General features: G+C 36.8%; 1 protein-coding gene across 2 annotated transcripts in view; it reads right to left on the bottom strand.

Moving 5' to 3' along the window:
- The window catches only part of NUCB2 (nucleobindin 2), a 30,981-nt gene that overhangs the window by 6,520 nt on the left and 5,550 nt on the right, over nt 1-18,911 (bottom strand). For both annotated transcript variants that reach the window (XM_074841819.1, XM_074841820.1), the window contains exons 2-10: nt 12,920-13,063; nt 12,169-12,276; nt 10,723-10,849; nt 7,259-7,362; nt 5,389-5,574; nt 4,665-4,755; nt 3,052-3,110; nt 1,440-1,532; nt 295-384 (exon numbers count right to left, since the gene is read on the bottom strand). In XM_074841819.1, coding sequence (XP_074697920.1) covers nt 295-384; nt 1,440-1,532; nt 3,052-3,110; nt 4,665-4,755; nt 5,389-5,574; nt 7,259-7,362; nt 10,723-10,849; nt 12,169-12,276; nt 12,920-13,063 — 1,002 coding nt within the window. The remainder of the gene's footprint in view (nt 1-294; nt 385-1,439; nt 1,533-3,051; nt 3,111-4,664; nt 4,756-5,388; nt 5,575-7,258; nt 7,363-10,722; nt 10,850-12,168; nt 12,277-12,919; nt 13,064-18,911) is intronic.

Below are 18,911 nucleotides of genomic sequence, written 5' to 3'. Positions count from 1 at the left end.
AAAGTGATCCATAAACAAAATGTCCATTTTCGGTTTGAAAAGCATGTGGGGAAAGCCCTTCTCGAGTCCACAGGGTGGCGCAAGGCCTTTTCTGTTTGTGTGCGGGCCATGGAGCTCACGTCTGCATTACACTGTCTGCTATGTCTTGTACCTTACATTTAGCTAAGGTGCTTAACCACACACATACCAAAACAGAGCTGGAAAAAAAGCAAAGGTCAGAGACATGCCATTTAGTTTCCTGGTTAGAGTGATGGTAACAGTACTGTGTGTTGTGCTAGAACGCATTCTCATTACCTCCCAGCTATCTGGCTCCAAAAATTCTTTTTTCTCTGTAGCTCGCAGGAACTCTTCCAAAGTCACTAGCCGGTCCTTGTTGATGTCGACCTATTTGAAGCAAAACATTAAACTCAATTTAAAGAATGGTCTTGGCAGAGCTAATGTTTAATTTCATTATGCAAGTATCTTCAAATAGAATAATTTTATTTTTAGACTGTCCCATTTTCAAGGGAGTGCCTGCAACACCTTCTGAAAACTTCTCTCACAAGCTTATATAGCTTAACAAAAATGGAAATAAAAAGAAAATCCCCACATTTTACTTCAAAATTCATTGGCTTTATTGGAAACATTATTTGTGGTCACAGCCCCAACACTAATAGTGGCATGCATGACTTTTTTGAGAAAAATGTTTTGTAGCTTTCTGGTAATAATTTTGTAACTGTGAGTCAGAGTAATCTCCATGGTTGGATGGGAAGGTTTTGAAACATCAAAAAAACCCCAACTGAATTGTGTCAGAATCCTTTAAGGGGAAAGGAGGAAATGCTTCCCTTCATGACTAATAGAAGACCAGGCTTGCTCTGTTCCTCAAATTTAAGGAATGTAGTTGAATGCACAAAAGATATGAGTGAAAAACACAGTGGTTCAAAACATCCTCTTCCCTTTCCTCTGTCTCCTGAGCTGAAAACCTATCAGAACTGGTAAAAGTATTCACTATTGTAGGTGATCCCTTGAGCTCTGAGCCCTATTCTGAAGGCACAAAGGTGAGCTAGAAAGGTGAGAAAGAAGACGTTGCTCTACTCCCTCTTCTCACACCTAAATCTTACCCATTTGTCAAGTACTAAAGCACATTTAGAGTCTTCCCTGTTTGACATGAAATTCACAGGGAATTTCTATTGAATCTCAGTATCTGCAAAAGACAGAAGATACAACACAACTCCTTCTCTGGAACTTCTTAAATAAAAACTACTCAGCAAGCATTTACATCAGAATATGGGGACTGGGCTTGAGAATTATAACTTTATGTGAATCCCAGCACAAACAGCATTCAGTGTGACAGGTCATCCATCCCTGTCTGCTGTACTTGGACAACGCTTCATGTTAGGAGGACTGTCTTTCTTGAACATAGAAGGAAATCAGCAGCTCTACTGAACATCAATCCCCACCTCATTCATTACATGTTCTCTCATTCTCAGCCTTTCTTCTTCCATTTCAACCATGTCATCCTCTTCATTTTTGGGATCATAAACTTTTTCTAGCTGAAATTCAAAATTAGAAAATATTAGTTTGGAGAAAGGGCTGCTCATTCAAATGGCAGAGCATATCTGGAACAGTAGAATGAGATGTTGCTAAAAACATGAGTTCACCAGTTTTTCAACGGAGTGAGAGTGTGTGTGCAATTCTCCTCTTTTAGCATAGTATTGAAGCATCAAGTGAGCCTTTCATTGCTAAGAATGCAGTCTTCAGTTAATTCATGTGGTCTGTTGTAATTCAGTGCTGTGGACATTACAGCAAAATTGACCTTGGCATGCACAGGCTGATCCTACATTTGATTCAAAACAGTTTCTATGTGGTTTCTGGAACAGGAGAGAGTAGCTTTTTTACCAGAGCATGCAGCTGACCCTGTAAGCATTCAGGACATCACAAGACAAATCGAGTGCTTAATTTAATGGTCCGCTTCTCTTCTTGCACAATGTCTTTCTGGTGAGTTCATGCTTATTTGCTTCTACTTAGCTTTCTTAGTCATTTGGCTTCGTTTGCTTAGCTACAGGTAATTTTAAGGCCCCAGACTATTTGTTTTTAAACTACAATACTGCAATATGGTGGGACATATCTGTCAAAAAAGACTGCCATATGTCTTCGTTGTATTATAGGGGATTATGGCAAAGTATTGTTAGAAATTTGTATTTGCACATTTAATTTCTTAAAAAATTTACAGTAGTTTGAATTATTAAGCTTCTATATACACTGTATAGCACATTTCCTCCCTGACTCATGAAATCTAGAAAAAAGATATTGACAGCCATAGTACTGACCTTTGAATGGCAAGTTTAGGGTTTTTTGCTGCTATACCAAACCAGAACCTACTGGAAAAATGAAGACCAAGGCCTTTTGTTTACTCACTGATTCTGCAATTCTCATCACTGTAGAATTTCAGTACATTGCTATCATTACCCCTCTGGGAGGCAAAGAGGTACTAATATTTGCGTTTTCACAGACAACAAACCAAGGCTTGAAGAAACTAAGAGCCTGTCTGTTTTATCAGATGTACATGTGCTCCAAACTAGCTAGATAAAAAATAAGTGAAATTTCTGTAGCCACGTCCACAGTGTGCTTGCTTTGAGCCAATTCACACGAGTGTGACCCTTTTTATCTTAACAAGTCTTATGACCTGTTGATTAGCACTGACTGAGTGCAGCTACCCAGCTTCAGAACCTCTACCAGGCTGCATCAAGCCAGAGCAGGAATGCAGCTCTCTGCACTGCAATTTATACACGTATAGCTATCCTGCAGATTAATTATAAAATCTCAAACAAGCCTGTGGCAGAGAAGTACATGAGCACTAGCTCTCTGGTGGCTTGAGTCCTATGCTTCCACTACTTTATTTTCCCTGCTGATATGTTTTTACACTTTTGTAGAAACATTAAGGATGCACATAACTTATCGTGAATACTCTTAATTTGTAGTCCAAAGCCCCCCCAGATATACTTGGAAAAAATACAGACATCCCTGTAACCATTTACTGAAACAAGTTAAGTTTCTGAACTTTTTTTTTACCTCTTTAGTAAATAGGGCTTCTAATTCTTGCTCATCCAGGAAACCATCATTATTGACATCTACAAAAAGAAGTGTTGAAAATACAAGTTGAGTATGTACAGAAAGTAATACGTGTAATAATTCTCCATGAATTAACTATCAACATACACTCTCATGTGGATTAAAAGCCTCATTTAACAAGATGCTGGTTACACAGGTCATTTTTTCTGTTTAGGTTTTTATTAGGCATTGGCTGAACTGTATTGCCATTTTTGGTTGGTTGGACAATTCTGGAACAATCTCCCTACTTCTTAGATTAGCAAAGTGAAATAGGTCACAACAGGACTGCACAAAGTGCAATTGCCAAAAAATATTGCTGAGAACAAGTTGTCCCAATTTAACAACTAAATTGGTAAATAGATTCAGGAGCAACAAAAATCTGTAGAAAAACTTTGTTAACAAACAGTATGACTCTCCAAAAACCCTAAAGAATAATGTGAAAATCTATATAAATATGCAGCGCTTGAGAAGAGATCACTGTAAAATGACTTTTCATGACAAACACAAAGAGGAGAATACTTGATGACTAACGACCCATCTTTTATCTTACATTCCACTCCAAATATTGTTATATTACCTCTGAAATTGAAAGAGAATCTACTTCAAATGAGTGTGATTATACTATATTTTTGTTTAATCGCTTCAAAGTTTTTTATGTACTAAGCTCTAAAGCAAGAGGTTATTTCAGCTATTTCTGTTTTGGATAAGATTTGCACAAAAAAGCTACCAAAAATTTTCAGAAAATTATCTTTCAAGATCTCTTTCTAGAAAGAAGAAATAAGGTTTAATAACCACAATACATATTTATATATTCTATAAACCAAGACAAAAGTTCAGACTCAAGCTAGAACACTTTTCTTCAGTTAAATTATCATCTTTGGGATTAGTCAAGTTCTGTCTACTGTTCAACCCTTCACAGCCCAGTACCAGGCAGGATTTGCTTAAGGCTACTTTATTATGAAGCATTTAACAATGTCGGCATATAAGGTTAAACATTTATATAACTGCATTTAAAGCAAAATGCCCATTGAGATGCATCCTCATGTCGACTACTATTTTATTGTTTCTAGCTGCACACTGCTCAGAAATACAGAGGCAGGACTGAAGGCATTTTGGCTTTTGTTTTATTAAGGGAATCTTGCAGCTTCTGAGGAGGCTTGGCACTTCTGTGACCGTTCCAAAGATAAGGGGTGCCTGGCACTTATCTGCAGAAATGATGAGAAAGCAGGTTTTCCCACACACACCTCTGAGCATTTATTCCTAGTACATAGTGTGTAAGCAAAGTTATAGATAAGGCCCTCTAAGGACCCATACTTCCCTGAGGAACAACTACTGGTTATTGGCTGTATGATTTTATGAGTAGTTAAACAAAACTCTGTTTTCAACTTCTAAACCCCATTTAAAACTTTGCAGTAAACTTACAAATAACATAATATTTTCTCCTCTATACTCTTCAGATTCATCCAAATTGCTGGAGGTATAAGACTTCACCCTAGCATAAGACAAACTTGCCCTCAGCAGAAGGTAACAGAAAGTCACTTCACTTGTTCATTAAGTTAAACTAAACCTCTTACCGTGTAATTTGAAAAATGTTTTGGGGTCAAATTCATTAGGATCTAGTCCATCTGCTTCTTCCCATACCTCTTTCAGTTGATCTTTGCTTCCCTATAGATTGGTTACAAAGAAAAACTATTCAAAAGATGATTAAGTGTAATTTTTCTGCATTACCTTTGCATTACAGTTTCTCTGAAAGGCTTTATTTTCTAAACAGTCATGTTGCAAATGGAATTTTCTTTAATACCCTTTTGGTCAGGTCTAATACTTTCATTAGACAGAAATGCCCAGGGAAAGAGGGTGTGTCAAGGAAATGCATATTCTGTGGAAAGGAATACTTGTAATAATCAGTTATGGCCACACAGACTCATCTAGAAATAACAGCTGAAGGAAGTTAAATTAAGTTTTCATGTTCTAGAGCAAATGGTACTGTGATGCAGTTCCTTGCAGGCCAGGCACACCATGAAGGCTTCTCTACAGTTTTGAACCATTCTGGCTTCTTCCTCATGACTTTTAGCTTCTTTGTAAATAATAATTCCACCAGCAAACAGCATACTTGTACAGAAAAAATGGGGGTATATATAGTGGATTTTGTAATGCTCTCAGCATTGTTCCCACACTCTACTCCCATGCCAATGAGAACAGGCAAATGCTGAGAGCAAACAAGATACACCCTTCTCTTTATTAGCTTTTTCTCTCTGGAAAGCTTCCACCCAAATATGTAAGAGCAGCCTGCGGCCTTACAGGATGGTGAACTTTAGGGTGATCTCCATGTTTTTTCTTCATCTCCTCAAATTTGGATTCTTCTCGCTGTCTCTTTTCTTCATCCAGTGTTTTTAAATACTCCCTCCTCTCGTGTTCTTTCATCATCTCGTATTTCTTAAACTCCTCATGGCGGGTCTTATCATAGTTTTCCAGGTCACTTGTAGCCTAAAAATATAAATATATGTAGACATATAATTGTGCCACACGACTATGTTAACACATATGATATTAAAACCACTGAATTGTTGAGATTTGTGGGCAAAGCTGGCCATATTGCCATTCTGCTTTTAAACATGAGGTAGAGTAGTTGGGGGTTACCTTCCATGGGACAGTGATGCAGAAACATCTCTCCTCACTTCATTGTTTTCACAGAAATGAATTTGCAAGGGTTCAACTGCTAGACAATTTTTGCAACTACACAGTACTGTAAGAAGGCATCAAGGTGTCCTTTCTCATCAATTAATAAATTAACTCAAGTAAGTCCCGTACTAATTCAGCACAGCTTCAAATAGTACCATTAACTCCTTGATTATTTCAGAATAAGAACATCTGTAGCTTATCCTACAGTTTAATGAAAAAAGTGCCTTCATTAATAATGGGAGTTAGTTTGCAGTAGCTTAATACAGATTATATCAAAAAACCCAATTATATGGAGAGAAAGGATGTGAGGGGAGAATTTCTGACAAGTACATGTATGGAGTTTAGAGATGTATCATCTTCAGACAGCTCAAGGTGTTAAAGGATGTTTTGGTAGTGCTTTTCACAGTAACATGTTTATACCTGATATAGTCTCTTCATTATTTAGTTTTCAGAATCACTGTACCTTTTCAAAAACAATTCCAAAGCAAAGAACCCCTAAAATGCCTATTACACTCTGTTCATATCTCAGCTAATAAATTAGAAGGTAAAAAACAAACAAAAAAAAAGAACTGCCCCACTGAGGATATACTTCTCCTAGCCAATCAGAATTTTCCCAGAAGTGATACTCAGAAATGGCAAGAAGCTTTATAATATCTAATTTATAATATTTAATAAAATAATTTTACAGAAAATTGAGATTAAATTTTCCAAGGGCAAAAAAAATCCACAAAAATTACAGAAAGCTTGAAATATACCTTATCTTTCAATTTATTCTGAAAATATAAAAACTGTCAAATTCCCATGTCAACATGCAGTGCCCTCTAAAGCATATCTGAGAGTAGAACCTTCTTCCCTTGGGAAGCGTATTTTTTCCAGGCATTGAAAAAAGCCATGCCATGCTTGGCTTAACTTCATCCCCTTAATAAACATGCACTGAAAAAAAACCCCAACACCTGTGATTGATACTGAATCTGCTAAATAGATACCGAATGTCATGTCCAGCACATGCAATTTCTAATATTGATCTCTTAAATTCTACTCTGCTGTGGTTTTGCAGCTTGACATATATATATAATAGATTCCAAAATTCAAATGGCTAGTTTAGGGGTGATTATTTGTGTCATTCTGAGACACCTAAATCGTTTAGAAGTAGAAATCAGAAAATACACTTTGGAAACTTGTACCCCTATCAAAACTGTGTATTTGAAGGCTCTCAGAAAGGCATGGTTTACTCCCAAAGTTGTTTGTACTGGCACATGAATAAAAGTCCTGTTAAGATGCCACCTCAAAATTTGTGGGCTCTTTAGCATAATACATACTTGACAACAGTTTTCAAGTGTGCAATGGAGACAACCGACTTTTCTCTGAAAATGAAAACTGCATGGAATTTTTAAAAAAGAGGTGTATATATAAAAGGATTTGCCCTTACCAGAGGAAAAAATTTAATTAATACCAAAACCCCCCATAATAGTTTATATCTAGCACTCACTGCTTTGATCAACATATCTAAGTCTTTAGGTTCGAACGTGTCAGGATTCTGATGATTCAGGTGCTCAAACTGTTTAAGAAGAGCCTGATGGTCTATGCCAGTGTCTGAAAGAACAAGGTACAAATGTAAAACATTAAAATAAGTTTGAAATCAAGTGAGACCAGGAAGTTAAAAACTTTCATATGGGAGCTTGTGCCTTCTAAGTACCTGAGGCTCCCTGAGGACTGGATAATTTTTTCACTGTTGGAGGAAACTATAGCAACACTTCTAAAGTTGCTTTTCCTGAAGGAGATCAGCAAACTCGATAGCAATTTGCACTATATTCCTTCTGATGTGTCAGTGTTGCACTGCACACGATAATTTAACATGCACAAATTAGGGCTTGTGTTTCAACGAGGAAAAATACAATCCATTTGAGCTTCACAAACTAAGCAAAACATTTTATTCTCTTTTATATAAATTAGATAGTTGAAGTTATGTGCAGTATCAAAGCTAACAACTTGCACCTTTCTCCTGAACTGGGAGAAGTCTGACTCTTCTATTGCCCTGTACATTTTGCAAATGACTTCTATCTGGCCAAAGATGTATGTACAATATGGTGTAAAATTATATCAAATCAGATAAGCAGATATTCAAATTTAATTTGTGCAAAATGAGAAGTGCAAGACAATGGAGAGCCAGGTCCTGTGGTCCTGTGTCTAAAAGCTGCAAACATTTCTGTCTTCCTTATGACAGGAACAATACCCAGCAATATGAATACACAATGCACTAACAACAAAACCTATTTCTACAGCAGGCTTTCCTAGCTGTTACCATGGCTTCTGACTGCTAATGCTAGATAATAATGCTATCTTAAGCAGCATACACATTGATATGTTAGGTATAATAATTTTGACAAGCCTTTACTAGATGGCTTAGCAAAGAATATTTTATTTGTTTTAAAAAAATTAGAAAACACAATTTTGAACATATTAATCTTTGGCAAACCATCCATCTTATCACAAACTATCCATATTATCACAGAACAGCAAACACTGGCTGGGGCAGATTTCAACCATCATTCCTCCCTGGTGAGATCACAATTTCTGTTGAAATATATGCTCCTTAGCCTGTTTTTGAAACATTTTTAGAAGTGTAATAATAAGCTTAAAAAAAACCCAAAACCAAACCAAGAAAACAAGCAAAAAAAAAAACCCAGCCCCCAAACCCATTTTCCTCCATTTTTTATATTTATGGAAGAAGACTCATTCTATTTGACAATATTTACTTGCCACATTACTGTATTATCTGAGAGCCAAGCCCTAACATTCTTCTGTCCTGTACCGATCAGTCTAGTAGGATCTTGGTGAAAATGTGTAAAACCACATCTGGATCAGGACTGAATATATGCAAAATATAATCTCAAATCTGCTTTTTTTTAAAAACCTGATATATCTGACAAGGAGGAAAACAGGCGAGTTTGTGTGCTTTTTTTTTTTTTTTTCTTAGATCAGATAGAAGACTATATTAAGTGGTATTGTAGGGAAGAGACTAATAGAAGAAGTAAAAAGAAATCAAACAGCTCTGCCTGCTGTAACTACAGAATGATCTTTTGTACATGTTCCAAGATGTTGCACAGGTGTACAGATGCAGCTGTATTTTATAGATAATCTGGCCATACTTCTTCTATGTGATGTGAAGAACTCACTGGCAGAGCTGATTATAAACTTTATAAAATGTTTTCCCACTCCTGATGTTTTCACATCTTAGTAGTCATCTGAATATTTTAAACTGGAATAATCTGTTCTTGTTCTTTTCCAAATGTAAGAATGTTCTTCTACTGTAAGAGATCTGATCTGTTGGGGGAAATTATTTTGCTAAAGCACGCTCTGTTAGTTACTCTTGATTTATGGAAGTAGAGAGGGCTAGAAGTAATCAGTCCGTTAAAGTATTAAAAAAATTCGGAATACACAAAATTACTATGTACCCAACCAGGTACCGTCAGCTGCTGTCAACTAGCTCACTGTGAGTGTCACCATGATGTCACTGGACTGTTTGTCTGCAATCAGAGCATGAGACTGGGCTCCTGGCAGCTAAAGAGCCACCTGAGGAAGATGAACTTGGGGTCTGGCAGGTATGTCAGGCAATGCACTGACTCCTGTGGAGAGGCTACCGCTGCTCTGCACTGCCTAGCGACCAGTGGACTGTACTCTCTGGACTAGAACTTTCATTAAAAGAAAGCAAAGGACGGAAAATTGATTTGATTCCCTCAGCCAGCTCCATACTATTATTCATTAATTACACTATGGTATCACCTAAAGACTTCACTGGAAAGGTACTACACTGTAAATATCTTTTATCCCAAATTAATCTGATGCTTTCCTGACCCTAGTAACATCCCCTCAAACACATACTTGCACATGCATATTCCTGCCATCCGCTTGCCACCTCTAAATTCCGCTTAACCTAGAAGACAAATCCTTGTTCTTGGAGTATTTTAAATTGATACATGACATACTCAGTTCAGTGGGATCCCTCCCCATAACTTGCAAAGGTTTTTAATAATAAAATATTCTGCATAGGCAAGTTAAGCCTTTTTTATTAGAGCTTCTTTGTGAAAAACAGCATTTCAGAAACAAGATTGTGCAGTCCATCATTAGGATCTTTGTTTACGAGCAACTAATTCTCCTCAAAAAGAAACCACTAATAAGAAATGTACAGAAATAATTTTAATGAAAACTTTAAAAATTCTTCAGTAATAAGAAATAAAAAGGGACAGCATCATATCCCACACAAGCTTACAGCAATCAGAATAATTAGCGACCTGTATACTTTATTCAATTCATTTAATTTGTATACAACTGAAAAGGAATTGCCTGAGTTTGTACAATTTCATTAGCAATTAAGAAAATGTTACAGAGAACTTTTTTCACTCCAAATGTTTTTCTTTATTCAGGAGCTTAAAACTGCTCCCAAAATAAGAAAAATAATCTTCTAAATTGAAATATTTAATGTTTGTTATAAATCTGTACAATAACTTATTGGTGGAAAGGGGTCTTAAAAAAAGGAAAAATTCTGTGTTCACTGTCATTAAAAAAATAATTCATTTTCTACCCTGTAAAGACATGAAATGTTATGTCATGTTGTATTTTTAAATATAGTCCTACTACGTTACTAGTTCTCAGTGAGTAATCTATAAATTGATGCACTACAAAAATAAAAAAAGAGGCTGAAAAAGGATTAGAAGTATCTGAAAAATCCACTGCCAGAATCAAGTTTAGTTATTTATAAAACACAGATGGCTTTTCTCTTCTCCCATTTCCTATAAAGATGGGTCTTTACTGGCCCTAAGCAGCTCAGAAAGGACACTCACTTTCAGCTTACAATCATTATTGACAACAAACAAAGCGTAACTGATGGCCTTTGGGCACCTCTTCAACACAATCCCATCTGTTAACTCACCTAGTTAAATTTTATATTCTTACCTTGAACAGAATCCATTTTAGCTTTAATTAACATTCTTAATCTTGCCACCTCTTGTCTTTTTAGTTCATCCAGCCGTGTTCTCACATGGTGGCTTACTAAATCAAGCTCTCTGCTTAGCTTCCCACTCTGTCAAAAACCAAAAGTTATGTATAAAAATTAGAAGTAAGTAGCCTTTAGGATTCCCATTAGACACGGGCTGCAAGACAGCAGACTAGTGGCAGTCTTTGGCAATATTGTAGCCCACATTGTAAGAAGCTCAAAATTTTTTCAAAGAGCAGATTAACATTTTTTTTAAACCCATGGTTATAGAAACAGAGAGGAATCCTAAAATCTTTCTGAAAATAGAATTTCTAAGTATCTTGCTCCTCCAAAGAGCAAAAGCATGACCTTAAAGCAGCAACACCTAATAATGTTGAAGAAGTGACAAATTTCTTGATCAAATGTTCTCGAATTAGTTCAAAAGAACTCTGAGATGCACACAACGTGCTGTGTTCTTCATCCACTTGACGACAGCTGTAAGACTTGAGAGAAGGTACAAGCACAGCAGCAGCATCAATGTGCACTGCAGGAATATTTATCAGGATCTGGAAATGGATAGTGACCTTCAAGGGTTACCCTAGATGTGGCACAGAAGAAAAAGGAGCCAAAAGCTGTCAACGGCAACATGGGGGACTAAAGGAACCACAAAAGGCAGGATCTCCTTTTTAAGTCTATCACTTTAGACTGTTTCCTACCTGTCCCTTGCTGAATTTCTAGCTCATAAAGGGGAATGCAGAACAGCCACCACCTAGAGCCAGGAACTAAAGTAGAAAAGACAAGAATGTGGTGAGGTTTTGGAGAGAGTGCTCTGTGGATTGGCACAAAATAAAGGACAGCAGCGAAGAAAGCCAGAGGTCTATTTTATTCCTATATACACTGACTTCATCTCTAGCACAACTTATCAGTTTCCCCAGACTCTAAACTCTGACTATCTTGTAATTCTCTTCCATGTCATCATATTCATTTGTGACACACTATCTTAATCTCAGAAGGCAGATACACCTTTATGTTCAAAACAGTGTTCCAAATTACTCTGCAGGCAACAGCGAGCGAAAACTGCTTGCAGCTGTTTTGATGTACATGAAGGTTCACCTACCTGTATGAAGCCTGAAACTGGCTTTTTAGTAGACAGGCAGAAGGCAGAAACTATGCATTTGAGTATACGTTGTTGGGGGTTTTTTTATGCTTTAATGAACAGAAGTTCTGCTGCCCCTTGACTAAAGACAAAGATCTAGTAAGAGTTAAATACTTAAGTAAATAGAAATGAGAGGAAATTTAAGCTCACAAAAATTGAGAGAAGTATGAAAAAAGAAAAGGGAGAAAGAATACAGCATACTTGGCTCTTGATTATGAAATTAATTAACCTAATTTAACTCTTTTTTTTTTTTTTTTTTTTTTGTACCTACCTTTATTTCCTCTATGTCAGCAGTCTGGAGTTTCTCCCTGAAATGCTTATCTGTTTCCAAGACATCTATTACTTGCCTGAGATATTCATCATAATAAAGTCCTGTATCCTTAAAAAAAAAAAAGTGAAATTGAGAAAAGAACATACCACCAAAAATTTCATTTTGTTTAAATACAATGATTAAACTGAAACACAAATCTCAGCAACACAGGCATTATACTCTCTTACCTATCTTCATCTTATTCTGATTTGCATAATTGCCATAAAACAACTTAGTCTTATGATTCATTTGTTTCAGCAACTGAGGGGAAGTTGAGAAAAGTGTTTAGGAATCCATGTAATACACAAGAATCTCTCAGGTTAATATAGGAGCGGGTTTTGTTAAACAGTGCAATTCATTCATTACTGTTCTATTTGAAACACTGAACTGGAATCACTGAGTGCAGTTTCCTAAGCCACCACTCAAATGCTTGAAAGAAGTCTCTGTGGAACAGTAAGCAGTTCCTCCTATTGCAAGCTGGGGAATCCCTTCCATGTGCCACCTCACCTTTAGCAGCTCATGGAAAAAAACCAACAAATTTAAATGGAACCTCAGCATAGTAGATGGTAGACTGTATGACAATATTGGCTAATACTAGTTTCCTTTCTGCAAGTAACTCCAGTAAAGAACACCTAAATTTCCAGGAATTTGCTATAGCCAGATTACTAACAATTTGGAAAAAATACTTAATTAGATAAATTTCATTACTTACTGGATTTTCTACCTTTTCTCCTTCTACATGACCTTCTCCTTTGACTTTTGTCTTATCTATATCTATAGGCACAGCTTCCAAGGCCATTAGGAGACATGTCATCAGCAAAATACACTGCTGGGGCAGGACAGATAGCCACTTCATCTGAAATGAGACCAAGTCACAAAAATTAACATAAATTAGGTTATCATACTGTACTGATTAGAATTTTTTTACGTTTCTACACAGATACCTGTAATAACCCACTTCCCACATGTTCTACTGCTCTCAAGGAACACTAAAACTCAAAGAATTAAGTACAGCTTTGATTTTTAAAGGCCATTATTACACAAGCAGATTTCCTCAGATTACCTTACAGTTGTACTGTAAATGGTGAGAGGTTTTTAACATGTTAAGGTATTATCAATGGCTACGCATAACAGGTGGGAGCACCCAACGTTCATACACTTGCTTAGGGTGGCCAAGTCTTTCACAACTAATATTGACATTCCTACTCTGATCCTGTCTTTGCTGAAGTTACTGGCAAACTCTGAAAGATAATCATGGACACTGAATCAACTCTTAGTGTAGTAATGCCAGTAGTTTTTATGTTTCAGCAATGGGGTAGTGTGCCTAATTTGGAGTCAAAATTTATTTGCGGGAAAAATATTTTACTATCCATGCTATATCTGTATTTCAAGTTGACAGAGATTCCTGAAAAAAGTGTTCACACTACCTGAAATTGTTGATGAGGCTGGGGCTTTATTAAGCCAGTCTCCCCTAGACTTTCTTTGGTGTCTTATATGGTGCTAACTTGCACGTAGTTTGATGAGCACCAAGCACTTTGAGAGTTCTTGACCTCTGTCTTTTCCCCCTCTTATCAAATTTGGTTGAAAATAGCTCAATTCACTCAGCAACTGATAAGAATACTTAGTGCGAGTACAGGAAATACAGCTAAAAGAGAAATGGTAATCCAGCATCTGACAGAGAAGTCAGGCTCTCGAGACAATTCAGCCAATTCAACCTATGACAGTCCACAGTCTGGATATTCTATAAAAAGCTTGGGTAAACTCCAATGTTACATTAGTAATATAAATCACCTCCTGGAAAGTGAAAGTTGCCAGTCAAATACTGTCTAAAATTAGCTTAGATATGTCAAAGAAAGAGACATAATATTGAAGAAATGTGCAGTCAAACAAATCCAAAGTATACCTGCTACAAGGAGAATTTCTGTACAAGTGCTTTAACTAGTCATGCAAGTAATTCTATCAAAAATGCTTATGCCCACCAAATTTTTTGGGGGGGTGGGAGAGACACTGTAATTATGGTGTCAGTGCCAGTTTTCCTGACTACATGCTCTGGTACTTGATAGTGAAGCATTACTTTTGCTTGGATTAAGCTACCCCTTTACTAATGCAATAAATGTAGATAATGGTACCTACTTAATATTAAGCATTGTTGACACCCTTCATTCATATAACTATTACGTAAAAAAAAGCACTCTTATTAAGAAAAAAATGGGAAATGCATACAAGATGTATAGAGATATTCTTTCTTTTGTTGGGGATGAGGGAATAGCAGGAGATAAAAATATATCTGCCTATCCATCTTTTGGTTTATATCTCAAAGGCTCAAGAATGACAAGAATTCTCTGAAACTGTTTTTTCTTAATCACATCTTCAACAAAAAGCCTAAATGGATTCTGCTCAGTTATAGCAAATACCTGTTACTTTAATTTAAAAAATGACTGACATCTGATCATTACCAGATGGAATAGCAGGAGCTATTGTTGCTGCCATACTGACCATATTCGATTCAATGTCAGCACTACTGTCAGATTCACAACAGCAAGTCTGATTAGCTTTGCCTAGGTCATTCCTTTAAAACAAGCAAACACACACACAAAAAACCCCAAACCCAGACTGATTTGCTGGAACTGACAGGTTAATTTCTACACAAGCTGTTGGTTTGCAGTGACTTTATAGAGCTGATGAATGAAGGAGTTAGGTTCCGATATTTCAGATGGTTTTAATTACAGAATATTGTTGTGTAAACGCTGTGCCTAGGTTTGTAATTTCAACAAGATTTAGGGACAGGAAATGATAATAACTAACAAATACTAGGTTTTCAAGCCTCCTAATCTTGATGTAGACGCCAAGACTGAATATTTTTGAGTACTAACTGGATGACTTCTATAGACCAAATCACCAAGTTAGTGGACTTGCCCAGAAGTCTCCCTTCCCCTCCTCATACTGGATCTTCAGGCCAGGCTAGGTTACTAGGGCAGATCAACAGTGCTGCTGCGAAGTCCTGAACTAGAGCTAGTCAGCTGAGTCTGTATCTGTTAGTGGCACAGCTCATTTTATGTATCAGCAGCATGGATAACATTGATAAGTTAATACATGTGATGCAGGCCATCAGTTCTTTTAGCTAGCAGACAACCATCACCCTACTGTCACTTAATTTTTTTTGTCTTGCATGGACAAGGTCACCTAATTTTGTCCTCTTTTTCCAGAAGTAGATTGCCATGTCTAGTGTTAGTCATTCTCTGACCACTGTTGCCTGTTATTTTATCCTTACCATAGCATTTTGATATACCTGTCAAAATACAAACACAGCTAGATCATCATATAGGCTTGAATACAACAAATGGAAAGTGGAAATAACCTATGCCACAGGTTGGACAGAAATAGGAAACAGTGTTTCTGTAACAAATTACCTGTAAGGTGACAAATATGGCAAGCAGTTACATAGATAACGTGGTGTGAACCACTTCTGCTCTGAATCTGTCATCCACTTACCACATTCAATGGAAGAGATGTAACCAATTTATTCTTAAATTACCATTTTCATATTATAGCTCCCCAACAGTGATCATACACCAGTCCTTGCTCTTCTAGCCTAAAGAATACTAGCTTACCTACTGATTCCTTTTACACAAGCTTTTCCAGACCTTTGATCATGTTTATTAGTCTTCTTTGAATCTTTTCAAGTCCTTTAATGTCTGATTTGAAATACAAGAATCTTGGGTGGCCTAGGCTATGCTACAGATTTTACCAGAGCATTGTTTCTTAACAGGAAAGGTTTATAAATTCTATAGGTAGGACTGAGAATATTTGCAAGCTGATGGTTGACTTCCAAAGCATTTTGAGATACAGTTGTGAGGAAGCCATTGTACTTTTTCAGATGAAAGAAACAGGAAAGAAAGTAAAAGTAAGACAAACTCTTAATTCAGTATCTGTCAACTAAGTGTCATTTAAAAATGAATAGGACAGAACTGAACCTCAAAACCTACTTTGAAAGATTCTGGACGAACAGCCTGGGCAATAGCTTCTCTAAGCACAGAGCACCACGGTCAAAAAAATTTACAGGCAAAACAAAAATCCACCTTGCTGGAATTACTGCAGAATGCGAATAAGTCTAGTAAACTGATAAGTGAAAGGCCATTAGTATGCATGAAGTCTAGGCAATGGATATAAAATAAAACCAATAAAAACCAAAAGACTTATAAAGTATATGAGTATAATAACTATACTCTTGGTATTTTTAGAAATATTTTTTAAAGGTCATGTATTTTTGAAGTGTTCATTTAAAGAAACTGTAACTTCTGATAACGCAAAAATTTGGACCCCTGATAGATGGCTAAATATTTTTCCAACCAAAATATTTTCATATATACAAAATTATAGTAATAAAAGTAATTTAACATTGTCATAAGCCACTCCAGTTATGTAAGGTCTGTAAACAGTGTTTTTGAAAATCCTGTGTGGCTATTATTTGAGCATGCTCATTTCATGTAAGGTCATGTAGTGAGATGAACCACGGCAGAGGAGCCAGAAACTCAAGTGCTAGCCACAGTTATGGCATGGATTCATTCTTTGCCCACAGCAAGTACTTAAAGCCAACATTTTCAACAATGACACCTGGTCTTTGATCCATGTTAAAGCCATAATCTTTTTTAAGCTGCTGACCTACAACTTCTAGTAACGTTAATAATTGTGCAGATGGGGATTGTCAGTTTAGGCCAAAGCAGGGCACACTGTTAAATTTTTAAGACTTTTTCCCTTGCTACTCAGGAAAACTGATACATACAATGTCCATGCTGAACTGAAACAACTGAGGTATAACCAACTGTGTTGGTCTGCCAAAACTCATGTGAGGAAGCACTAGTCTCCAGCAGATTTGGGATGGGCAACTGAGATATATCATCTTAAACTACCTCTGCAGTTGTCAGCAGAGCTTATCTACCAAAAGCCCTAATCAAACTAAGTACCACTGGATCTGCTGACTTTTCGTGGGACTTGTGCTCATGGGCAATTTGGGTTCCTGTGGAAATACCAACCACTGTAATTACATGCTGTCATACATAATAGGAAAGACTGGATGACATCACAATATGTTCTTCACATCTATTTAATGTAGTAAACTGCTCTGAAAAGAAGGCTACCTACTGCCCATCAGGCAGTTTTGTTTCAGGTTGTGCATAGGGTGTTTTTATTATAGTCCTTTTGATAAAACAGGCCAAAAAATCCACAGGTGTCAGGAAGAATTAAAAGCAGAGAAGACCAAAATGGATAAGCAAAAAATATCTCTACCATTGCAGCTGACTTTGCAGACACAAATGCTTAACACAGGAATTCCCATAGTATTTTGAGGAACCCAACTGTTTACACAATCTGTGCTATACCAAGTAAATTGGAAATACTTTTATTAGAATAAAAAATAATTACCTAGTGAAGACAGTTACTGTACTTAGGTATCAGTCCAAGGCTATATTCATCAAAATTCCCTCAATAAAAACAGGCAACTGAGTTATGCCTCAACCTTGAGAGTGTGACAGTCACACCTGAATCACTGAGCACATTCTACTCTGACACATATTAGAAGAGAGAAACCAGGCCCATTGCAAATTCTAACATTAATCAGCTGCAAGAAAAAAAACTCAGCATGATTCTCAAATTCAGCAACCAGAGGGAAGAGTGACAAGAGGTAGGAAGAGAAGAAAACTGTGGTTCCAGTTTTTGTCCTACTAAACACTTTACTACTAAGAGTTCATTCTACTCTCAGCCTGTTACCAGCTACCTTCAAGAGTTCTTGACTTTTGAGAAACACATTCCTGGATGCCCATCCCTTCCCAGGCATTTTAGGGTGAATCTATGTGTCTGACCCAGGGTTGTGGTTTCTTCTGTAAGGACTAGGAGCCACCAAATCAACAGACAATCATAGTGCTGCAGAAGAGGAGCAATGTCAATCTGATCATTGCCATCTGTGGTACGTAACGCGCAGTATACATCCTCATGCCCTGCCATGGGTGAGTCACTTGAGCCAACTATTGTTACTATTCTTCCTACTGCTATATAGTTTAACAGAAATATAAAATGTTATGGATCTGCCCAGCTGACTGGTTACTTCCTTAAAGCAGATGGACAGAGCTAATGTTACAATTGTCACATGGAAATTAAGTGATTTTAGTCAAAGACATGTAGCCCACCTGCATTAAAAGGTAGCATAACTTTAATCTGCTTGTATCAGAAATAATCTCATCTTTCCTAGAGGGATAAGCAAACATTTCTACTTGTAATACATAAAGAGAACTAATCATAAAAGCAGTGCTCTCAAACTGACAAATACTGTGTTTATAGGCAGAGCCAATATCCTAAGCTTTCATGGAAAATGAAAAATAAAAATCTCTCTGAGTATTAAGTATTTTAAAAAAAACAGAGCAAGAGCCAAAAGAATGAGATGGTCAGCAGAAAATAGAGCCACCAATGTACTTGCATGAACAGAAAAACACAATTGGAAAAGAAAAGAAGCAGGCTGTCTGCCAGCAACCTTGATCTTGATCCCACTAAAGTTAATCACACATTCCTATCAACTTCAGTGGGGTAGGATCAGACATTTGAATTATAAAGAGCTATGGGCTTTGAAAGGTAAGTACAAAATGCAGCTTCTGAAGTCTGTTTTAGCAACATTAACACAAGCACCTAAACATAGCACTAGCACGCCTATTTTA

This window comes from Strix aluco, chromosome 16 (assembly GCF_031877795.1).
Source record: "Strix aluco isolate bStrAlu1 chromosome 16, bStrAlu1.hap1, whole genome shotgun sequence".
NCBI lineage: Eukaryota > Metazoa > Chordata > Aves > Strigiformes > Strigidae > Strix > Strix aluco.
Note: the sequence above shows the minus strand (reverse complement) of the source record. Positions and strands in the feature narration are given on the sequence as shown.